Here is a 25506-nt window from a genome sequence, read left to right as displayed (position 1 = left end):
TAAGTAACACGATTAAAATACAGGTATCATCCCTTTAGAAGGTAACAGTTGAGGCAGGGCAAGATGGCGGACTGGTGAGCTGTATGTTTTAGTTACTCCTCCAGGAAAGTAGGTAGAAAGCCAGGAACTGCGTGGACTGGACACCACAGAGCAATCTGACTTTGGGCATACTTCATACAACACTCATGAAAATGTGGAACTGCTGAGATCAGCGAAATCTGTAAGTTTTTGCGGCCAGGGGACCCGCGCCCCTCCCTGCCAGGCTCAGTCCCGTGGGAGGAGGGGCGTTCAGCTCCGGGAAGGAGAAGGGAGAACTGCAGTGGCAGCTCTTATGGGAAACTCATTTTACTGATCCAAACTCCAACCACAGATAGACTGAGACCAGACACCAGAGAATCTGAGAGCAGCCAGCCCAGCAGAGAGGAGACAGGCATAGGAAAAAACAGCACGAAAAACTCCAAAATAAAAGCGGAGGATTTTTGGAGTTCTGGTGAACATGGAAAGGGGAAGGGCAGAGCTCAGGCCCTGAGGCTCATATGCAAATCCCGAAGAAAAGCTGATCTCTCTGCCCTGTGGACCTTTCCTTAATGGCCCTAATTGCTTTGTCTCTTAGCATTTCAATAACCCATTAGATCTCTGAGGAGGGCCCTTTTTTTTTTTTTTTAATCCTTTTTTCTTTTTCTAAAACAATTACTCTAAGAAGCCCAATACAGAAAGCTTCAAAGACTTGCAATTTGGGCAGGTCAAGACAAGAGCAGAACTTAGAGAGCTCTGAGACAAAAGGCAATAATCCAGTGGCTGAGAAATTTCACTAAACACCACAACTTCCCAAGAAAAGGGGCGTGACCGCTCACAGCCATCATCCTGGTGGACAGGAAACACTCCTGCCCATCACCAGCGCCATAGCCCAGAGCTGCCCCACACAACCCAGTGTGACGGAAGTGCTTCAGATAACAGGCACACTCCACAAAACTGGGCGTGGACATTAGCCTTCCCTGCAACCTCAACTGACTGTCCCAGAGTTGGGAAGGTGGAGCAGTGTGAATTAACAAAGCCCCATTCAGCCATCATTTGAGCAGACTGGGAGCCTCCCTACAGAGCCCAGCAGCCCAGAACCACCCTGGGGGGACGGCACTCACCTGTGACATAGCACAGTCATCCCTCAACAGAGGACCAGAGGGTGCAAGGCCTGGAAGAGGGGCCCACTTGCAAGTCTCAGGAGCCATATGCCAATACCAAGGACTTGTGGGTCAGTGGCAGAGACAAACTGTGGCAGGACTGAACTGAAGGATTAGACTATTGCATCAGCTTTAAAACTCCAGGATCACCAGGGAGATTTGCTTGTTGGAGCCACCCCCCCTCCCTGACTGCCCAGAAACACGCCCCATATACAGGGCGGGCAACACCAACTACACACGCAAGCTTGGTACACCAATTGGACCCCACAAGACTCACTCCCCCACTCACCACAAAGGCAAAGCAGGGGAGAACTGGCTTGTGGAGAACAGGTGGCTCGTGGACGCCACCTGCTGGTTGGTTAGAGAAAGTGTACTCCACGAAGCTGTAGATCTGATAAATTAGAGATAAGGACTTCAATTGGTCTACATATCCTAAAAGAACCCTATCAAGTTCAGCAAATGCCAAGAGGCCAAAAACAACAGAAAATTATAAAGCATATGAAAAAACCAGACGATATGGATAACCCAAGCCCAAGCACCCAAATCAAAAGATCAGAAGAGACACAGCACCTAGAGCAGCTACTCAAAGAACTAAAGATGAACAATGAGACCATAGTACGGAATAGAAAGGATATCAAGAAGACCCTAGAAGAGCATAAAGAAGACATTGCAAGACTAAATAAAAAAATAGATGATCTTATGGAAATTAAAGAAACTGTTGACCAAATTAAAAAGATTCTGGACACTCATAGTACAAGACTAGAGGAAGTTGAACAATGAATCAGTGACCTGGAAGATGACAGAATGGAAAATGAAAGCATAAAAGAAAGAATGGGGAAAAAAATTGAAAAAATCGAAACAGACCTCAGGGATACGATAGATAATATAAAACGTCCGAATATAAGACTCATTGGTGTTCCAGAAGGGGAAGAAAAGGGTAAAGGTCTAGGAAGAGTATTCAAAGAAATTGTTGGGGAAAACTTCCCAAATCTTCTAAACAACATAAATACACAAATCATAAATGCTCAGCGAACTCCAAATAGAATAAATCCAAATAAACCCACTCCGAGACATATTCTGATCACACTGTCAAACACGGAAGAGAAGGAGCAAGTTCTGAAAGCAGCAAGAGAAAAGCAATTCACCACATACAAAGGAGACAGCATAAGACTAAGTAGTGACTACTCAGCAGCCACCATGGAGGCGAGAAGGCAGTGGCATGATATATTTAAAATTCTGAGTGAGAAAAATTTCCAACCAAGAATACTTTATCCAGCAAAGCTCTCCTTCAAATTTGAGGGAGAGCTTAAATTTTTCACAGACAAACAAATGCTGAGAGAATTTGCTAACAAGAGACCTGCCCTACTGGAGATACTCAAGGGAGCCCTACAGACAGAGAAACAAAGACAGGACAGAGAGACTTGGAGAAAGGTTCAGTACTAAAGAGATTCGGTATGGGTACAATAAAGGATATTAATAGAGAGAGGGGAAAAATATATATGACAAACATAAACCAAAGGATAAGATGGCTGATTCAAGAAATGCCTTCACGGTTATAACGTTGAATGTAAATGGATTAAACTCCCCAATTAAAAGATATAGACTTGCAGAATGGATCAAAAAAAAATGAACCATCAATATGTTGCATACAAGAGACTCAGACACAGGGACACAAGGAAATGGAAAGTGAAAGGATGGAAAAAAATATTTCATGCAAGCTGCAGCCAAAAGAAAGCAGGTGTAGCAATATTAATCTCAGATAAAATAGACTTCAAATGCAGGGATGTTTTGAGAGACAAAGAAGGCCACTAGATACTAATAAAAGGGACAATTCAACAGGAAGAAATAACAATCATAAATGTCTATGCACCCAATCAAGGTGCCACAAAATACATGAGAGAAACACTGGCAAAACTAAAGGAAGCAATTGATGTTTCCACAGTAATTGTGGGAGACTTCAACACATCACTCTCTGCTATAGATAGATCAACCAGACAGAGGACCAATAAGGAAATTGAAAACCTAAACAATCTGATAAATTAATTAGATTTAACAGACATATACAGAACATTACATCGCAAATCACCAGGATACACATACTTCTCTATGTGTATCCTCAGATCTATGGCCGACTGATCTTTGATAAGGCCCCCAAAGTCACTGAACTGAGTCATAATGGTCTATTCAACAAATGGGGCTGGGAGAGTTGGATATCCATATCAGATCTATGGCCGACTGATCTTTGATAAGGCCCCCAAAGTCACTGAACTGAGTCATAATGGTCTATTCAACAAATGGGGCTGAGAGAGTTGGATATCCATATCCAAAAGAATGAAAGAGGACCCCTACCTCACACCCTACACAAAAATTAACTCAAAATGGACCAAATATCTCAATATAAAAGAAAGTACCATAAAACTCCTAGAAGATAATGTAGGAAAACATCTTCAAGACCTTGTATTAGGCGGCCACTTCCTAGACTTTACACCCAAAGCACAAGCAACAAAAGAAAAAATAGATAAATGGGAACTCCTCAAGCTTAGAAGTTTCTGCACCTCAAAGGAATTTCTCAAAAAGGTAAAGAGGCAGCCAACTCAATGGGAAAAAATTTTTGGAAACCATGTATCTGACAAAAGACTGATATCTTGCATATACAAAGAAATGCTACAACTCAATGACAATAGTACAGACAGCCCAATTATAAAATGGGCAAAAGATATGAAAAGACAGTTCTCTGAAGAGGAAATACAAATGGCCAAGAAACACATGAAAAAATGTTCAGCTTCACTAGCTATTAGAGAGATGCAAATTAAGACCACAATGAGATACCATCTAACACCGATTAGAGTGGCTGCCATTAAGCAAACAGGAAACTACAAATGCTGGAGGCGATGTGGAGAAATTGGAACTCTTATTCATTGTTGGTGGGACTGTATAATGGTTCAGCCACTCTGGAAGTCAGTCTGACAGTTCCTTAGAAAACTAGATATAGAGTTACCATTCGATCCAGCGATTGCACTTCTCGGTATATACCCGGAAGATTGGAAAGCAGTGACACGAACAGATATCTTCACGCCAATGTTCATAGCAGCATTATTCACAATTGCCAAGAGATGGAAACAACCCAAATGTCCTTCAACAGATGAGTGGATAAATAAAATGTGGTAAATACACACGATGGAATACTACACGGTAGTAAGAAGGAACGACCTCGTGAAACATATGACAACATGGATGAACCCTGAAGACGTAATGCTGAGTGAAATAAGCCAGGCACAGAAAGAGAAATATTATATGCTACCACTAATGTGAACTTTGAAAAATGTAAAACAAATGGTTTATAATGTAGAATGTAGGGGAACTAGCAATAGAGAGCAATTAAGGAGGGGGGAACAGTAATCCAAGAAGAACAGATATGCTATTTAATGTTCTGGGGATGCCCAGGAATGACTATGGTCTGTTAATTTCTGATGGATATAGTAGGAGCAAGTTCACAGAAATGTTGCTATATTATGTAATTTTCTTGGGGTAAAGTAGGAACAGGTTGGAAGTAAAGCAGTTATCTTAGGTTAGTTGTGTTTTTCTTACTCCGTTGTTATGGTCTCTTTGAAATGTTCTTTTATTGTATGTTTTTCTGTTAAAAAAAAAAAATTTTTTTTTCCATACAGTTGATTTAAAAAGGAAAAAAAGGTTAAAAAAAAAAATACAAGGAAAAAAATATGTAGTGCCCCCTTGTGGAGCCTGTGGAGAATGCAGGGGTATTGGCCTACCCCACCTCGATGGTTGCTAACATGACCACAGACATAGGGAACTGGTGGTTTGATGGGTTGAGCCCTTTACCATAGGTTTTACCCTTGGGAAGACGGTTGCTTCAAAGGAGAGGCTAGGCCTCCCCATAATTGTGCCTAAGAGCCTCCTCCCGAATGCCTCTTTGTTGCTCAGATGTGGCCCTCTCTCTCTAGCTAAGCCAACTTGAAAGGTGAAATCACTGCCCTCCCCCCTACATGGGATCAGACACCCAAGGGAGTGAATCTCCCTGGCAACGTGGAATATGACTCCCGGGGAGGAATGTAGGCCCGGCATCGTGGGATGGAAAACATCTTCTTGACCAAAAGGGGGATGTGAAAGGAAATGAAATAAGCTTCAGTGGCAGAGAGATTCCAAAAGGAGCCGAGAGGTCACTCTGGTGGGCACTCTTACGCACAATTTAGACAACCCTTTTTAGGTTCTAAAGAATTGGGTTAGTTGGTGGTGTATACCTGAAACTATCAAACTACAACCCAGAACCCATGAATCTCGAAGACAGTTGTCTAAAAATGTAGCTTATGAGGGGTGACAATGGGATTGGGAAAGCCATAAGGACCACACTCCACTTTGTCTAGTTTATGGATGGATGAGTAGAAAAATAGGGGAAGGAAACAAACAGACAAAGGTACCCAGTGTTCTTTTTTGCTTCGGTTGCTCTTTTTCACTTTAATTATTATTCTTGTTGTTTTTGTGTGTGTGCTGGTGACGGTGTTGGGGGTTGATTTGGGTGATGGATGTGCAGCTGTGTGGTGTTGCTGTGGACAGTCGAATGTACGATTTGTTTTGTGTGACTGCGTGTTGTGTGAGTGTATCTCGGTGGAATGAAGATTAAAAAAAAAAAAAGTAAGATTTAATAGTAATCCTTTCATATCATCAAATATCTAGTCGATGTTCAAATCTTCTAAATGTCATATGTATATTTTTTGTGTGTTTTAAATTAGGATGAAAATGAGGCTCTCGCTTTTGGATTGGTTTATATGCCTCAGGTAGGTTCATAATTCCTGGACTCTCCCTCTCCTCTCTGTCCCTCCCTCCCTGCTTCCCGCCTTTCCTTCTTCCCTCCATTCTTCTCCCTCCTTCTACCTCCCTCCTTCCCTCCCTCCCTCCCCCCTTTCGTCCCTCATAATCACAGTCCATTTTTTTCATTTTTTTCTTTATTGTGAACTTTAACATATATACACAACAGTGATAAGTTTCAATGTAGGGTTTCACGAGTAGTTAGAAAGCAAATTTCAAAGAATGTCATGGGTTGCAGTTTCACAACTTCAGCCATTTCTGTTATTGTAAAATATCTTTTGATGTACAGCTCAACAAGTAGTCATATGGATAATTTCCTAAATTGTTATGGGTTGCAGTTCCACAATTTCAGTTCTTTCCTTATGCAGTACAAGGTATATAAAGAAAGAGAAGACCTTCAAGGCACAATTCAGTGAGCAGCTATAGAACAAATGCCAAAGGATGCAGTAGGCTACAGTTCCACCATGTCATTTTCTGCCTTCCAACCCTTCCAACAGCCCCATTTCCAAAAGTATGTATGTAATTAGATAAAGCTTCCGTATTCATAGACCTTTGTTCAGTGTTACCTTGTTTGTTGCTGCTCCTTCCTTTGACTTAATCTTTTTCCATCTTCAGGAGAGTCTAGGCAGTGAGCACCCTAACTTGTTCATATTAAAAGGGGGTGTCAGTGGTATGGGGAAGGGGCCGCACCTGATAGTTGCTCTTAAAGCAGCTGTTGCCTCTGGGTTTTAGGACTTGTCTGGTATAGAGTTTCACAGAGTTCACATTAGTGGTTACAGACAAGATCTCTTCTTTTGTGTCTGGCTTATTTCACTCAGCATTATGTCTTCCAAGTTCATCCATGTTGTCATACGTTTTAAGACCTCATTCCTTCTTTCTGCCCCATAGTATTCCACCACATGCATATACCACATTTTGTTCATCCACTCATCTGTCGAAGGACATTTGGATTGTTTCCATCTCTTGGCAATTGTGAACAATGCTGTCATGAATGTCAGTTTGCAAAGATCTGTGCTTGTCACTGCTTTCAGATTTTCTGGGTATATACCAAGGAGTGAAATTGCTGGATCACAGGGTAACTCGATACCTAGTTTTCTGAAGAAAAGCCAAACTGTCCTCCAGAGTGTCTGTACCATTCTATGGTCCCATCAACAATGAATAAGAGTTCCAATTTCTCATCATCCTCTCCAGCATTTGTTGTTTCCTGTTTGTTTAAAGTCAGACATTTTAAATGGTGTGGGATAGTATCACATTGTGGTCTTGATTTGCATCTCCCTAATAGCTAGTGAAGATGAACGTTTTTTGCCATTTGTATTTACTCTTCAGAGAAAGGTCTTCTCATATCTTTTGTCCATTTTATAATTCAGCTGTTTGTACTATTATTGTTGAGTTGTAGGATTTCTTTATATATGCAAGATACCAGTCTCTTTATCAGATACATGGTTTCCAAATATTTTTTTCCCGTTAAGTTGGCTGCCTCTTTACATTTTTGAGAAATTCCTTTGAGGTGCAGAAGCTTTCAATTTTGAGGAATTACCATTTATTTATGTTTTCTTTAGTTGCTTGTGCTTTGAGTGAAAGGTTTAAGAAGCTACCTCCTAATACAAGGTCTTGAATGTTTCCCTACCTTATCTTCTAGGAGTTTTATGCTGCTGTCTCTTACACTGAGGTCTTTGATCTACTTTGAGTTAGTTTTTCTGTAGGGTTGTGAGGTAGGGGTCCACTTTCATTTTTTTTGGTTGTGGACATCCAGTTCTCCCAGCACCATTTATCGAAGAGACTGTTAGGTCCCAGTTCAGTGGATTTGAGGGCTTTATCAAATATCAGTCGACCTTAGATCTGGGGGTTTATTTCTGAATTGTCAGTTTGATTCCATTGATCTATATGTCTATCTTTGTGCCAATACCATACTGTTTGACAACTGTGGCTTCAATGTCAGGCAGTGTAAGTCCACAGTCTATTTGTTGAGCAACTGGGGGGTTTCCTGGAGTCTGGGCCCCAGATTCCTTCTCTGGCGCTAACATGGGCTGAGTCCCAACTCTCCTGGTAGATGGAGTGGCCCTGCCTTGTCATCCTTCCTCCCCCTGTGTGTGGAGACCAGGGATGCCAGGGCCTCAGTGCTGTCTTCCTGTGTCCTTGAGCAAGTCCTCTCACCTCCCAGGCTCTCAGTTTCAGGGGCTGGATTCAACTGTCTCTGCCTGTTCAGAGACAGCCTCTCTTTGCTGTGGGGCTCACCCCACCTCCTTTACAGGCTGAGTACCTCTGGGGGCATTCTGGGTGGATGAAGACATGGAGGCCCTGGGCTGGTGGTGCTCTGTGCCCACCAGTCTGCTGGAGGTGCCGGGCCTGGTCCTGATCCAGAGTTGGTGTTGGTAGGAATCAAGCTGTCCTGGGCCCCGTCAACTCCCAGGCCCTCCAGACCTTCCCATGGGACCTGCCCTGGTGCCCATGCTGCAAGATGTGCCCAGTCTCGGTGGGGTCATGGAGAAGGGCTAGCTCCATCTCGGTTTGTCTCTCCCAGGCTGGATCAACACCACACTCATCCCTGTGGCCTGCCTGACCTTTGCAGCACATTTCCTCCACAGCCTGAGCGTGGAGATGTAGACGAGGTACGGCCCCTCCACACAATGCCACCCCTGGGCTCAGTGTGCAGGGCTTCCCAGGCTGTGCTGTGCCTGTCCCTGTCCCTGTCCCCAGGCTCTACAGTGCCTGTCCTTGGGTTCTGTGGGCAGCATCTGCCCCACTGTGCTGTGTCTGTCCCTCGGCTCTGTGGGCAGGGTCTCCGTCCACCATGCTGCACCGTCACTGGTCTCGGGGTCTCCCCCCCACCCTGGGTCAGTGTGATGCTACCTTCCCTCTCCTTGGGTGAGGCCTCTTGAACTCACTGGACCTCCATGTGCACGTAGACGAAATTTGCAGTCTCATGAGCCTAAGGCCTGTCTTGGCCATCTTGGTGGGAATGGAGGCTGGAAACAGGTGACCCTTTGGTGGATTCTGGGTACATTGGAAGGCACACTCTTTTCCTGGCCACTGACCCTTGGTCTCTAGTGACCAAGTCGTGGGCTTTTGTGAGAATGAAGCAGGCAGCTCCTGCCAAGGCCCAACTTCCACCCCCCCGAAGACAGTCCCCGTGCCTGGAGCTGTTCCACCTCTGCAGGGCCCCATTGGGGAGCCCAGGGTCCTGTGGCCTTGATATGGGTTACTCTCTGCACACTACTGGCTCTCACTGCACTAAATTGTTCTCTGCTGTGGCTTACAGAGCTCATGAAGTGGAAAGAAGGTTGAAACTTTCAGCGTGACTCAGTTTCCAAACTTTGAAAGGGCCTGTTGGTACATGGGAAAGCATCTGCTTGAGGCACTCAGAGGAACCGGTTGCCCTGTATGTGTGTGTCTGAGCTCATGCTTCTCTGTGGGGAGCAGGGGCTGGGGAGCTATTTCTTTGTGGGTAAAAGCCAGGGATGCCAGGATACTGTGAACTGGGATGGGGACCCATCCCCTTGGTGTGGATGCTGCCTTCATGTGACCTTGACCTTCATGTGAGGCCCCCTCATCTCCCCGAGCCTCAGTTTCCCTATCTGTATGATACAAGGGCCGGATTGAATCAGCGGTGACTGCTCAAGCATGGCCCGGAGGCCTACCTGGAGGGTCCATTTTGTAGCTTAGAAAGAGCATTGGGCTGAATGATGAAACGGGCAAGTGTGCATTCTACTTTGTGCCTGTGTGGCCTTGGTGCAGTTGTTCACAAACCCCATGCACTCCCCAAATGCCTCCGTGAGAATAGTCAAAGCTACGTGGTAAGAGACTTGAGATCGGCTGTGATTCTGCATCAGCCAGGCAAGAGACCCTCTCACTGACCCCGCTGTGAAGTGGGAGTGTGTGTGCATGTGTGTCTGTGTCAGTGTGTGCATATTTGGGTATGCAAGTGTGTCTGTGTGAGTGCGTCTGTGTGCACTTGTGTGGTAGTACATATATGTGCGAGCATGTGTTCATGTGCCTGCACGTTTGCATGTGTGCACGTTTGCATGTGTGTTGGTGTGTGTACGTGTGTGTGTGTGTGTGTGCTGACCAGGTTGCAGTTAAATTCATCAGTAGCCCCCCAGAATGACAAGCCCAAAGCCAGGCTCTGGCAGACGAAGTGAGAGCCCAGGAGGGGGAGCTGGCACAGCCTGATGGGTGCCCACACCCATCAGTGGTCAGGGGTATGAGACTGGGCAGCTGGGTAGAAGTTCAAGGTCTCACCATGGAGTCGAATCCCATGGTGACAGTGGTCCAGGCTGTCCCCTGGGACTTGGACCCCTCCTTTGCAGAAGGCATGATGATAGTCCCTGCTTTGAAGGCCATAGGGGTGTTCCAAGCCCCTGTTCTCCTCATGGGTGGCTGCTGGGCACAGCAGGCCACGGGCACCTCCTGTGTTGGACCCTCCCAGGGTCCGTGAGGGATGGTTGGCAGTTGGGCAGGCTGCTGGTGGCGGAGGCCCCTGGAAGTTCCTGGACACTGGGGATGCCCCTGGGCTGGGGGTTGGCTGCTCACCAGGGCCGGGCAGCTGGCAGTGCCCCCCTGAGCTAACCCTCCTCTCCTTCCCCACCCCATCCAGGTTCTCAGAAATCTGGGAAGCAGCTGCTGCCTCATTGAGTCCAAGAAGCTGAAATTCTCAATGGAGCTTGCAGATCATGGACTGAAAAACAGGTGGGAAAGTATCTCATGCAGGACGGTGGGGCGGAGAACAGGGTGGCCAGGTGGGAAAGAAAGTGCCAGAGCCTGGAGGAGGGAAGTCCGAGGGCTCATTTTCCTGCCCATGAGAAATGTCACAGGAGGTGCTGGCAAGTGGCACCTGGCATGGGCTGGCCCAGAGTGTGATGCAGCCTGAGTCAGACATCCCAGTGCTGCCCCATCCTCCTGACACTGACCTGCCCTGGGGGATGGACGGACAGACAAGAGCACCCTCCCACCCTTTTTTTTTTTCTGAAAGCAGTGAGCTTTATTTTGGGCTTCCATAAAAAGCACAAATTTGGGTTAAAGAAAATTTGTGAGGGGACATGTGAGGCAAAAGGAATAACTGACTTTTGTGCAGGAGAACAGACTTTATTTCAGATACTTGTAGAACAATTAAAATAATTGGCTCATTTCTTCTTATGCTGGAAGATTTAAGATGAACAGGAAAACATAGTTATCAAACAGTCTGTTATGTCTAAACCTGACTTCTTTCTTCTAATTTATTAAAAGTCCCAACTACATTTTCTTTATGCAGAATAGCCCCAAAATGTTCTAATGTTGACTATGTGGAATTTATCCTTTTATTTTATGGTGGAACCATTTATATATTATAAAATTGGCCGTTTTTGCCAACTTTAAGTGTAGAATTCTGTGGCATTAGTTATATGCACAGTGTAACCTAATTGATGTTTCTTGCCATCAAAATAAACATACAGGTGTAAATAACTGACATCAATTTTTATTTCCTCCTCCAATGACATTTGCATTTTAGCATGAGTTTGAGTTTTAAAGAAAAAAAATGTAGGTGTTGTATTGGAAAGTTGGGTATAACAAGCAGTAAGGGAAACTAAGCATGAAAGGGTCTTCCTGGGACCCTGAAATCAAACCCAGGGTTCCATTTGTCTGAAAGACCCTGGCCCACTGTCGCTCTCCACAGGTCTGGAATTCGAGTATTCATCGAGGCCCCCAGTATACAAAGACTCACCAGGTGGAAGAGGGGGACGTTGTTTTAATTTCCCATTCAGCTCTATGGACTGAGTTTCCCATCTGTGCTTGGCAGGGCAGCAAACTACATTCTAGTAGAAGAAATAAATAAGTACAAAACTAACCTTAAACCAGGAGGAGGATTCTAAGTATTTTAGAGTTCAAAGGAAAGAAATTATATTTGGTGCAGTAAGGGTTATAAACACGAAGTCCCTCAGGTTCTGAGATCCTGTGTGTGTGTAGGCATATTGGGTTATGTTTTGTTATATTCTGATATGGTTGCCCCATTGAGTCCATTGAGTAAGGGCACAGGTGCCTGTAGCAAAGAGGTGTTTTGTAAAGAGGGAGCCCATATCTGGGATTGAATATTGGGTGAAGAAGCAAGTTGCTAACGGGGAGCAGAAAATCACATGGGCCCCAGGAAGACTGGAGAGGGAAGTCCTCTCACTATCTGGATCTTTTTCTGGATTTTGGGGAGTTAGCCAGGTTGATGGCATTCCCCGGATGGCAGGGGGGAAATGGCCTCAGCCATGTGGTGGCAGGCTAGGAGCTAGACCCAGAAGCATCCCTGTGAGGTCACAGATGCCAAATGTGCATCAGAATCCCTTATACACCCCAAGGGTCCACCTCTCCCTCAGCCCCAAAGTTCTGCTTCAGAAGGTAGGGTTTGGTGATACATCCCGAAGTAATTTGAGTAGAGAATAAAAAAGTATTTGCAGGGTCACCCTGAGGAACTGGGGAAAAATGTGGAAATGTTAGACTTTGCCACCTGGGTTATTACTGATATTCTCATAAACATTGAGGACTACTGATTTAGTAGTCCAAGCCCTCCATCTTGGGGTTTGCCCTTATGAAGCTTGTTACTGCAAAGGAGAGTCTAAACCTACTTAAAATTGTGCCTAAGAGTCTCCCCCTGAGTGCCTCTTTGTTGCTCAGATGTGGCCTCTCTCTAAGCCATCTCTGCAGGTAAACTCACCGTCCTCACCCCTATGTGGAAATTAACTCCCAGGGGTGTAAATCTTCCTGGCAACATGGGACATGACTCCTGGGGATGAGCCTGAACCTGGCATCATGGGATTGAGAAAATCTTCTTGACCAAAAGGGGAAAGTGAAATGAAACAAAATAAAGTTTCAGTGGTTGAGAGATTTCAAATGGAGTCAAAAGGTCACTCTGGAGGGTATTCTTATGTGCTATATAAATTTCCCTTTTTAGTTTTTAGTGTATTGGAATAGCTAGAAAGAAATACCAGAAACTGTCGAACTGTAACCCAGTAGCCTTGATTCTTGAAGATGATTGTATAACTATGTAGCTTACACTGTGTGACTGTGTGATTGGGTAAACCTTGGGGATGATACTCCCTCCATCCAGTGTATGAATGGATGAATAGAAAAATGGGAACAAAAATTAAATGAATAATAGGGGAAATGGGGGAATGGGATGTTTTGTGTGTTCTTCTTGTGTTTTATTCTTATTTTTATTTATTTGTTTAGTAATGAAAATACTCAAAAATTTATTTGGGTGACGAATGCACAACTTTATGATGCTACTGTGAACAACTGATTGTACACTGTGGATGATTGTAGGGTATGTAAATATATCTCAATATACTGAATTAAAAAAAAAAGAGGAAGAGGAAGGTAGGGTTCAGGGTGGGCAGACATGGATCAGTACTTTCAGATACCACCTTGGGTGGTTTTAAGGCACACTCCTAGTTGGGAGCAATTGCTTTAGGAAATCCTAGAGTGCAACTGAAGATGAATAAAATATAGACCATGGGATCATCTTGGAGAAGAGTGTTCCAGGAAGAGGGAAGGGACAGTAAAGGTAAAGGCCCAGAGACAAAGATAAACTTGGTATGTTCAAGGGACAGAAAGCATGCCCATATGGCTGGAGCAAAGGAAAAGGTGAGTGGTAGCACATACAACCAGGGAGGCAGGTGTACAGTAAGGAATTTGGCCTCCAATAAGAGGTCTGGCCTTCATCCTGGCTCCTGTAAATCTCGGGAGTTCCCTGTGATAGGAGTGTCTTCTGTTAATCATGGTGGGGCTGGGACCACACCTGATAGTTCCTAGGCTCATGTGGACAGGGTGGGGTCAGCCACAGGGAGCCCGAGTGTAGGGGCTGGCCACACTGGAAAGACCAGTCATGTGTTTATGGGGGATGAGGCTTGGAGCCGGTTCATATCAGCCCAGCCTCTGGGAGAGATGGTGGTGATGGAGGCTGGAGATTGAGTCAACCACGTGGGCAGGGATGCACTCAATCATGCCTCTGTGTGAAACCTCACATAAACTCTGCACACACAAAGCTTCAGGAGCTTCCATGATTGATAGTATACATTAATGTGCCAGGAAGGTGATGTGTTCTGACTCCAAGTAGAGTTTTGTATTGAAAGACAAATCAGAATCAAGTTTCAGTTTACTGCATTTTATTCCCAATGCCAAACTTGCTACAGCAAGAAAGCCCAGCCACTTGTAAGAGCAAAAAGTTGCTTCTAGCTTTAAGGATTGATAAGAGGTTTTATAGAAGTTAAAGTCCTATTGATTGGATAGAGATTTGTCTTGTCTTACAGGGGTGAATTTAGAGCAAGTGGGCTTTATTTTGTGTTGCACCAAGTATAACCAACTAGAGGGGTAGATTGGCTATCCAGGTTGGCTGTTTTGGTGGGGTATTTTCAAAGAGAAACCTCAAGAGAAAGCAGGGCATGGATTGTGGAATTTAACTTCTGTGTTGGTTCTGAGAAAACCCAGAAGCTGTTTTTGATTATATTTTTCAAGAGGACACAGAAACTGTGTTTGATATCTCCCAGACCTCACCTTATGTGTCATTTCTAATTTTATCCTTTTTGCTATAATAAAAGTATAATGCAAAGTACTATGTTTGCCTGAGTTCTGTGAGTCATTCTGGTGAATATTAATCCTGGGGCTGGTGTGGGGCATACCCCCGAATTTGTAACCAGTTGGTTAGAAGTGCCATGGCCTGGACTCCCCAAGCTTGCTTCTGGTGTCTGAATGGCATCTCGTCAAGGATCATGTGCTTAACCTGCAGAGTCTGGCCTAACTCTGGGTAGAGTCAGAATTGAATTTTATGTCATTGGTGTTGAAAGTTACTGCAGCCATTTGCAGCAAGGACCGGATTGTGTGGAGCAGGGCTGGACAGACTTTTCCTGCAAGGGATCAGAGAATAGATATTTTTTGTTGTTGTGGGCCATCTCTGCATATCTAAAAGACAACACTCCACTGCAGCACAAAAACAGCCATGGACAATATTAAACGAACAGGTATGGTGGAATTTAGCCCTTGGTGGTCAGGTTTGGTACCATAGTTTGCTGAACCCTGATGTAAAGCCTTGTAGAGCATTAATAAAGGGTTTGGCTTTTATTCTATTTGCAAGGAGAAGCCACTAGAGAATTGTAAGTAAGAGAGTGATCTGATCTGATTTACTCTTCAAAAATTATAATCTCGGTGCTATTAAAATACCATGATACTAAAGGAGTAAGTTTATCTCCTTGTGAGGGGAAGTCAAACTGCAAGCTTTCAGGGTCAACCAAAGTAACTTCCGATTGTTATCGCCAGCATTTACTGAGTGTTGTCTTAAAGCAGGCGTGAAATGGACATTCTAACATTTTACCATGGAATTATAAAACAATAGGGTTTGTGGAAACCTCAAAAAGCATCTAGTCCAATCTCCAGACTTTCAGGCACGTCCATATCTAAATCATCTCAGAGAGATAAAATCCAAATTATATGCCAATGCTGATTTTGAGGACTAGTTTCCAGGGTGTCTTCCCTGGAGTGACTTGAGAACACCCACCCTGCTCTGATCAGAGTTTTGAAAAATAATTCTGGTGGTTCTAAAGCGCTTAAACAAACAAAAATCCATACCAAAAAACCAAGAAACTGAAAAACAAAGAACACTAAATCCCAACTCTCTGACTATCCAAATCTAGCATTTGGCTTTTTCTGTAAGATGCATGGATTCAAATCCATTCCAGCCCAGTCAAGTTCACAAATGTGAATGGAGTATCTAGTAATTACATGGCGCTCTGCTGGCTGCAGAAAGAAGTCACTGATACCTAAGATAAGGTCTTAAAATGGAAACTGAAATCTCTCAAAAATAATGGTAAAGGAGATATTTGTAAGCATGGGAACATGATCACTATACATTGCTAAGTGAGAATAGTCATGAACTGTTTGATACCACTTTTTGTAAAATAAAAGAGCAGAGAGAGAGATTGGAATGCTTTCTAAATTACAGATTTAAATGAAAAAAGAAAAAACAAAGCAAGATGTACTACAGTACATACAACATTCTGAAATTTGTGTTTTAAAAGGGGTATATAAGTGATTGGAATATCTTATCACTGGGCTTTTAATTTAAAGGATTTGCTATTATAAGGGAAGGCAACATGAAAAGGAGAGAGTTTTTTGGTTGTCATTTTTTTTTTTTTTTTTTTTTTTTAAGGAAGCCTGTTGGTATGGTGGGAGGGGACAGAAACACTGGGAAAATGCTGCCAAGTTCCACATCATCCTGATCTTCTCTCCCATTTTCAAATGTCCTCTAGTAGCCTTGCTCTCTCAGTCACATATTGATAAATTCCGGTAATGGGGATGTATTAGAGCACTAGTTCTCCAAGCTTTTAAATGTGGCTCCATTATGGGAGTACGTGGCGCCTCCAAGTCCAATACCCAAGTACAGAGGATGGGGGACGTGACCCAGGAGCTCAGGCGAACCAGAAAGCAGACGGTTCAGATTCTATAGCAGCAGATAACATTTTCTTCTTCCAAAGAACCACGAAGCTTTTTTAAAAAGCAAATGGAATAAAGACGTGGGCGCAGAGTCCCCTCCTTGGAATAAACAGATGGGGAGAAAGGAAATGAAAAGCAGATGAATTGCCAAAGAAAAGGCAGTAAAGTGAAAAGCATCAAAATATAAGAGTTAATTATATGCCGCTGTTCTAGAAATGAGATAAGAAATCAGAAAAATACTAATTTAGAGAAGGTTGAACAAACAATTCTTTTCCCAATGGCAATGGGAAGAAAAGAAGCATGCGTCTTTAAATGCCGGCAGTTACGCTGATGCAGGAAGAATAAAGACTAAATTTCACTGACGATGCAATCACACATAATAAGGGAGAGTATTAGAGAGACAAAAAACAATCTGAAGTGTTTACAGTTTTGAGTGAGCCAAAAGCTCAGCAAGCATTTAGAACACATTATCTGAGCTGTGAAAAATTACCTTCAGAAATTGCTGAAATTAATCAAAAAGTTAAACATTTATTAAAAACAAGCTTAGCGATTATAGGAGAAAGGTGTTGGAAGAGTCAACCCACGCTGAATCAGCTTATTTCTGCATGTTTGGTTTGGAGCACAAGGTTCAGATGCAATCGGACTTCGGGAGCCCGGTCTGCTTTGGGGGCTCAAGCTTGCAATGGGGAAATAGCTGATGGTATCAGCTGTCTGGGGAAAAGCTGATGATGCAAGGATCGAATGACCCATGACCCGTCTATGACGCTTGTACCTAGGAAAGGGAAACAATCGTTTGCTTACAGCCAGGTAACTGCTTGGCTTGGGTATTTAGGCAATGTTCCAAATGAAACCCAGAGGCCCTCGAGAGTCGTTCAGCTCGTTTCCAAGGCCTTGGAGCTAATGTCCAAACAGATGAAGCACTTGCTGTGGATGGCGGAGTGCGTCCTTCCTCCCTTCCCTATGTGTCAGACCCATCCGACAGACAAGCGGGATCATGTGACGAGACACGTAGCTCTGACAGGCTCCTGAGCACAGCACTGACAAGGAAGGCTGTTGAGTGACAGGCACAGGAGCCACTTTGGGGCGGGTAGGTGAGAAGAGGGGCTTTCCCTGATGGTTTCTGTTCGTACCATACGCCCCTTTGTGTATGAGACCTTTCCTCACCAGGCGTGAGATCTAGATCCTTACCAGCCTTTGCCAAGATGCGGATGGTAGAGAATCCACAAATGTGAGGGAGAGAGAAACAGGAAAATTACCTGTCCTACCTTGACCTAGTTTACCTTTTCATAGATGACCATAACTGTTCCTTTTTCCTAGAATATGGTGAATTAAGACATATGTGAAAACTTTATGTGACCGAAATTTTCACTGGGATAGGAAATAAGTTTTTTGTGTTTTTTGTTTGTTTTTTGTTTTTTTTAAAGCCATCCCCTTAGCATCCTTGAGTTACACTAGAATTTGAAGTAGACGTCTTAAAATTCTTAGAACTACGTGAAGCCCTACAAGTCGTATTCTGTCAGGTGGTTGCTGTTTTGGAAGAGGAAGGTGGAATGGTTATGAGCTTTGGAGTCAAAAAGGTCTGGCGTCAAATGTTAGCTTTGTCCCTAACCAGCTGTGTGACCTTGGCCATGCTTAATCTCACTGTGTCTCCATTTCATCCTTGGTAAAATGGAAATATTAACAGCTACCTCGAGGGACAGCCAAGCACTAACGCCTGTGAGTTGATGCACTTAACACAGTGATTGGCACACGGTAAGAGCCCAATAAATAGTAGCTATTATTGTTGTTATTAAAATAAGCTAGAATTTGGAAATAATTTTTCTCTAAATTATTAATTTCAAACCTTTGAATGGACTTGAATATGGAGTGTCTTCTGGGCCAAATGTGCCATGTGAATGAATGCAAGGTATAGTGTGACAAAGTAAAAGAGTATTCAGTCTTAGAAAAGTTCATAGAAACATTAAGAACAGAAATGAAAAAGTTCTTTTCCCCCAGTAACTCTTGTTGCATCAGGTTTGATTGTTCTTTTAGTAGCACCTCCATTTCAAATTGAATAGAACCTCTGACATTTTTCCTGATGCCAAGAATTTTGAAGTATCGCAATGTTTATGTACCAGCATCAATCTTACAGTTTCCGGAAGTCCAGGTGATGATGTAATATTAATTCCCAAATGAAACTAAAATTTATTTTATTGCAAATTTATGCTTCATTCTTAGGAGAGTGAAATGCATCCACCAGGGTTTAGTGGCAGAAGATAGAAGTGCTGTAGGTATCTTAAGCAAAGAAGGATTTAATAACATGAATTAAGTACTTGCAAAATCATCAGAAAGGTTGGAGGAACAGATGCTCCAAGACCTGCTGCTTCACCATTGTGAGAAAGGTGGAGAATCAAGAAGTGGCTGGAACAAGTACTTTCAGGAGCACCACTGATGCAAATGAGAGATAAGAAAGCCTCAGTTGCCTCAACTGTTCCCTTAGAACCACATCTCATCTCCTAGATCTGCATTAGCAAAAATGGGTGTTCTTCCACTGCCTCTTGACTTCCAGGAAGCTTTGCTGCAGGAAGTCCCTCCTCCGGGACTGAGTTTGCCCATAGAAACAGCAGGAAGGTGCTCTGTACTAACTTCTATCTTCAGGCATCTTGGGAGTGCATCTAATGGAAGTAACCCAAATCATATCAAGGTCCCTAATTATAGGAGAGCCTGGGAAAGGAGCTTCCTTGCTTTTGAAGCAGGTTGCAGGAGGTATCCTAGAAGGAGCTGGAAATGGATGTTGAGAACCAGTCCATCATAGCATCGCGTGGTGTATTGGGGAATGGGGGGACACTGGGCTTAGAAGCTAGAGAACTAAATGTGCCCACTGAATCTGCTGCTTTCTTGTATCTGTGATCCAGGTAAAAGCTCTACATTCCCTCATATACAAAACAAGGAAATTGGACTGTATCCTCTCTAAGGACCCTACCAGTTCTTGAAGCAAAGATGCACTTATGTAAAAACTATGAAGAGACCATCTTTTAGTACAATCCTCCTGCTCCTTACCTCCTAATTATATCTGTTTTGTCTTTGTGGTGGTTGTACTTTCTTGGAAGGTGTTCCACCTATGGTGGCAGCTAGATCTCAGCTGTTTTCTCCTTACAGGATACCCCAACATTCCCCTCACACCATCCCATCTAGGGACTTTGGAATACATTGACATTGGCTGTAGCCAGAAGTAGAAGTAAGGCAGAAAAAAGTTGGCAAAGCTGAAGTTCTCTGATTCCATGGTCAGATTTCTAAAAGAGTCCCCGGATAGCCAATGCTGTCAGCAAATATTCATCAAGCAACTTCTGTGAATATAACTGAGCTGGAAAACCTGTTTCATGGCTTGTAGGTTATGTATTGGGCTTATATACCCCCCAAATAGTCTTCTTCATTTTAATTAAATCTTAGAGTGCTGCTTCTCAGACTTTTCATGTGCACATGAATCTCCTGGGATCTTGTCAAAATGCAGATCCTGAGCTGGTAGATCTGGGGTGGGGTCTGAGATTCTGTATCAGGTGCTGCTGATGCTGCTGGCCCAGGGCCCACCCTTTGAGTAGTGGGTCAGAGACTTGGAGGAGTCACACTCCCACTCCATCTTCACCCCCAGTGCATTGCATTAAATGCAAATATCTGTGGTAGAATTTCTTAAGTTGAGGCTTATGACCTAGGAGATAAGGGATTCAGGTATTTGAATGGTGTTTTTTTTTCCAGTAAATACTAAATATCAACACAAGCACTATACAGTGTAGTGCTCAGAGCCATGTATTCCAAGGGTGCCGGTCTACAGTTTCTCCCATTCCCATGTCATCCTTTATTTTCTCACACTCACCACCTTCTGAAGCTGGCTGTCTGGGTTTGAGCCTCAGTTTCCTCATTTATATAACAGAGATAGAAATATCTACCCATAGTATTGTTCAGAGGAATAAGTGAGACACTGCGTATCAAAAGCACTTATATATTACTAGGAGATTTGAAATGCTACTTGTTTCCTCATCCTTAATTATCGCCATCATTGCCTCAGTCCTACTTCACCTTGGCACCTCTCATCCATCGATTGTAAAGAGGGAAATTACTCACAGTTGCTTCCCTCTTTGCCAAAGCATGGTGAAGCTACCATTCTCTTTTGAAAGGGAAGGGGGAGTCTTGACTGATATATAGAATTTTAAAACTTGCCCATTTTTATACAAGTGGTATCCCATAAATTTATAGAACTGCTTGGCATAATAAGTTATGGTAAGAAAAGCAGAGGGAAAAATAGATGACAGAAACAAAGAAGCTGAGCAAAAGAAATCCCAAAAGTGGACATATATTAAGAATGAGGATGTTCATGGCAGTTTTATATATAATGACAAAGAAATTGGATACAACCTAAACGCCCAACATCCTAGATAGAGGTGAGTAAAGCATGGCATATGTATACACAGAATATTGTGTAGCCTTTAAATGCTTTGTTTAGATTTTTCATGGCATAGAGAATGCTTATAACATCAAATTTAGAGTAAAAAAAAATCTGGCTACAAATTATTCTATACTAAGTTAAAAATATACAGAGGGAGAAAGACAAGAAGGAAGATGCCCCAGTGAAAAGAGTAGTTCGTGTGAGTGCTATTTTTCCCCTATTTCTGCATACTTTTCCATACTTCCCAAATCCTCAGTAACAACAATGTGCTATGAGCACAGCCCGTGGAGCCACACTGCCGCTGCCACTGGTTTTACCCTCTTTGCCACTTACCAGCTAGGCTAGTAGTTGGACACAGCTCTGTGTCTTTTTCCTCTACAGTAAAATGGGGATAGTAATAGCATCTAACTCTTAGAATTTTGTTAGGATTACATGAGTGGACATTGATTAAGTGCATAGAACCAAGCCTGGCACAAGTTAATATTAGCTGTAGTTCTTCTCATTGTTATTACTCCTATCATCAGTGGAAAATAAAGTAGAAATGGAGGAAAAGATCAAAGATTATAGAGGAAAGCATTCATAAGTGTGTTAGAATGAGATTTGTCTTAAATAAACTTTTTGTTTTGAACTGATTTCAGATTTACAGAAAAGTTGCAAAGATCATCTAGAGAGTTCCCAGATACCCCCACTCATCCAATTTCCCTGATTGCTAGCATCTTACCTTACCATGGTACATTGGCCAAAACTATGAAATGAACATTGGTATATTACTATTGACTGAACTACAGACTTGATTTGAATTTTACCAGTTCTTCCATTAATATCCTTTTTCTCTTCCAGGAGGATGAGATTTTTTTTTTTTTTTTTTTAATATTGGCTACTGTGTCTTTTACAAATATTTTTATTGAGAAATATAAAGGTTTCTAAAATTAAAATGTTTTGTTAAAGGAAAATATAAAGTTCAAAAACTAGAACATTGCCAGTATCTTAGAATCTCACCATGTATCCTTTTTCCATCACAATTCTCTTCTATCTCCCCACCCGAGAGATAATATTACCCTGACTTCCATGGTAATGATGTCCTTCCTTTTCTCTTATAGTAGTACTGTTCAGCTTTAAATTCCCCAATAAAGTAGTTTTTCCTTTTTCTGAACTTTATATACATGAAACCATACTGTATATATTCTTCTGTATTGGGCTTCTTTTATTCAGCTTCACTTCGTTGTGTGTTGTGTGTCTATGGATCATTCATTTTCATTGCTGTATGGTATTGAACTAATGTGTTTTGAGATTTCCTTCTGATCCCTACCCTTTCCTGATCAATTAGACCCTCTGCCTCCATGCCTCAGGGATGAGAATACACGAGCAGGAAGTAAAATTATAATGTTTTTAAACTTATTTCAAAAGCCTAAATCCTGGAGGATTTGAGATTTTGACGATAGATTAATAACAACTTTCTCAGCTTTGGCACTATTGGCATTTGGGACTGGATGATTCTTTATTGTGGGGGAATGTCTTGTGCACTGTAGGATTTAGCAGCATCCCTGACCTCTATCCACTAGATGCTAGTAGCACTGCCCTCCCAGCCCCAGCCCCAGGTTATGACAATTCAGAATTTCTCCAGACATTACTAAATGTCCTCTGGGAGGCGACATCATTTGCAGTTGAGAACTACTGGTTTAGAAGACTAGGCAAAGAGCCAGTCTAAACTGTTCCAACCACATGAAAATTCTATACATGGGAAATTACAAGAGTTAGATGATGGGGAGTGCCTGTGAGACTGGCTCCCTAGCTTGCTCCAACTCAAACCCTGGGGTACAGGGTCGAATGATAGAAGCTCTGTGTTGGTTGGGGATCCAACCTAAACAAAAGAAACATATACTCCCCATACCCAGGGTAGAGCCAAGGATACATGTTCTTCTGTGCCCAGCAGCTGGGAGAGCTAGGTAGACAAATCGAAGACAGAGTCTACTACAGCCCCCAGAAAGTTGGGAGCCATTGAATGTTTCCTGTGAGGTCAAGGGCTGTGAAAACACAGCACAGAGAGCTGAAGATCTGAGGAGACCTTGCACCCAGTCCAGGGAGGGAAGACATAGCCGTGGTCCATTGGTTCCAGTGATTGAATGATGAGCATGATGACACCAAGGTCCAAATACACTCCTACCTGTTGATGACTTGATTCTGTGTAAGATCCCAAGAAACAAGTCCAGGAAACTTAGGGCAGATCCTGAATTGACTGATAGTCATGTTTCTACTGCTTGGCAGAATGGGAGCTCAGGAGGAAATTGCTGTGAAAATATAAAGCAAAACCAGGACAATTAGACAAGAAAAGAAATAAAAGGTATGTGAATTAGAAAGGAAGAAGTAAAATGATCTCTATTTGCAGATGACACGACCTTGTATATGGAAAAACCTAAGGTATCCACACATACCAAAAAAAAAAAAACAAAAAAAACTTAAACTAATACAGTTTCAGAAGGCTGCAAAATACAAGATCAATATACAAAATACACTTGTATTTCTAAACATAAGGAACGAGCAATCCAAAATCAAAACTAAGAAAGCAATTCCATTTACAATAGCATCAAAAATACTATGATATTTAGGAATAAATTTAAGAAAAGAATTGCAAGACTTGAACACTAAAAGCTATAAAATGTTGAATTTAAAAAGACCTAAATTAATAAAAAGACATCCCATGTTCTTGGATTGGAGGGGTTAATATTTTTAAGATAGTAATATTCCCTGTCTTAGTTTGCCAGGGTTTCTATAGCAGCTATCACAGACTGATTGGCTTAAACAACAGGAACTTATTGTCTCAGTTTTGGAGGCTGGAAGTCCAAAATCAAGGAGTTGGAAAGGTCATGGTTTCTCTGAAGTTTGTAGACAGTGATGGTCGTTTGACAGCAGTGCGTACTCAATCACTACCTCTGTCAATGTGGCCCTCTCTCTCCTTACCTCCTGTGTCCAAATTTCTTCTACTTACATAGACTGTAGTCATATTAGATTAAGGCCCACCCTGATTCAATTTGACCTCATCTTAATTAATAACATCTTCAAAGATCCTGTTTACAAATGAGTCCACAGGACCAGGGGCTAGAACTTGAACCTATCTTTGTGGGGGACACAATTCAATCCATAACACTCCTCTAATTGTTCTACAGATTCAACACAATCCTTAGCCAAACCCCAGTTGTCCTTTTTTGCAGAAATTGAAAAGCTGATTCTAAAGTTCATTTAGAAATGCAAGGAACCCAGAATAGCCCAAAACAACAGCAACTATAACAAAACTTGAAAAGAAAGAACAAAGTAGAAGCACTCACACTTCCTCTACAAAGCTACAATAATTAAGACACTGGCATAAAGATAGATGTATAGATCAATGGAATAGAATTAAGAGTCTGGAAATAAACCATTACATTATGGTCAGTTGACTTTCAATGAGGGTGCAGTGACAATTTGATTGGGAAAGAATAGTCTCTTCAATAAATGGTGCTGCAACAACTGGATATCCACACACGCAAAAATAAAGTTAAACCCCTGCCTCACACCACTTACAAAAATCAATTCAAAATGAATCGAAAACCTAAATGTTTTCTTAGAAGAAATCAAAAGTACAAATCTTCTTGACTTTTGATCAGCCAGTGGTTTCTTATATATGACAATAGAAGACAAGCAATCAAAGAAAAAATAGATAAATTAGACTTCATCAAAATTTAAACCTTTTGTGCTTCATAGGACACTATTAAGAAAGTGAAAAGAATGGGAATGCACAGAAGGGGAGAAAATATTTGCAAATCATATACATAAGGGTCTTGTATCTAGGAAACATAAAGAACTCTTACAACTCAACAATAAAAAGACAAAGAATCCAATTTAAAAACAGGCAAAGGGCAGAGCACTGGGTTGCCACCACTACCACTGCCACCATCATGCCAGCCCCTAGGGTCTCAGTGAGGCTGGGTGATGTGCCAGAATGGGAGGCAGCCAGGATAGGAGCAGATTGAATCCAGCTTCATTCAGCATTACTACCAGTTATTTGATGACGACGGAATCCGATTTGGTACAATTTACATCAACAAGTAATGCCTTATGTGGGAAAGACAGCAGTTCCAGGAGAAAGCTGCCATTGCGGAGAAGTTACCTAGCCTTCTGTGCCAGTTTGAATGTATTATGTCCCCCCAAACGCCATTATCTTTGATGAAATCTTGTGTAGGCAGACGTATCAGTGTTGATTAGATTGTAATTCTTTGAGTGTTTCCATGGAGATGCACCCCACCCAACTGTGGGTGATGACTCTGATTGGATAATTTCCATGGAGGTATTACCCCACACATTCAGGGTGGGTCTAAATTAAATCACTGGAGCCATATAAATGAGCTGACAAAGGGAAGGAACTCAGTGCAGCTCAGAGTGACATTCTGAAGAGGAGCTACAGCCAAGAGGGACACTTTGAAGAAAGCACAGAAACTGCAGATGAGAGACAGTTTGAAGAGGACTGTTGAAAGCAGACTCTTGCTCTGGAGAAGCTAAGAGAGGACAAACACCCCAAGAGCAACTGAGAGTGACGTTTTTCAGAAACTGCAGCCTAGAGAGGAACGTCCTGGGAGAAAGCCATTTTGAAACCAGAACTTTGGAGCA

The 25506-nt window shown here is 42.6% G+C and overlaps 1 protein-coding gene and 1 long non-coding RNA gene across 3 annotated transcripts in view; both read left to right on the top strand.

Moving 5' to 3' along the window:
- LOC119545494 (lysine-specific demethylase PHF2-like) overlaps positions 1-25506 on the top strand; it is a 51843-nt gene that overhangs the window by 9697 nt on the left and 16640 nt on the right. The window contains exons 4-6 of one of the 2 annotated variants that reach the window (XM_037851046.1): positions 5927-5971; positions 10597-10688; positions 11653-11843. In XM_037851046.1, the coding sequence (XP_037706974.1) occupies positions 5927-5971; positions 10597-10688; positions 11653-11728 (213 nt within the window). In that variant the 3' untranslated portion in view covers positions 11729-11843. Of the gene's footprint in view, positions 1-5926; positions 5972-10596; positions 10689-11652; positions 11844-25506 lie in introns of those variants that run through there. The other variant, XM_037851048.1, reaches the window with a different exon arrangement.
- On the top strand, positions 17515-19384 carry LOC119545497. The gene is made up of 3 exons (XR_005219100.1): positions 17515-17532; positions 18058-18197; positions 19340-19384. It is a non-coding gene; the product is annotated as an uncharacterized LOC119545497 (long non-coding RNA).

This window comes from Choloepus didactylus, chromosome 10 (genome assembly GCF_015220235.1).
Source record: "Choloepus didactylus isolate mChoDid1 chromosome 10, mChoDid1.pri, whole genome shotgun sequence".
In the NCBI taxonomy this organism is placed as follows: domain Eukaryota; kingdom Metazoa; phylum Chordata; class Mammalia; order Pilosa; family Megalonychidae; genus Choloepus; species Choloepus didactylus.
The sequence above is the reverse complement of the archived record's forward strand: the minus strand, read 5'-3'. Positions and strand labels throughout refer to the sequence as shown.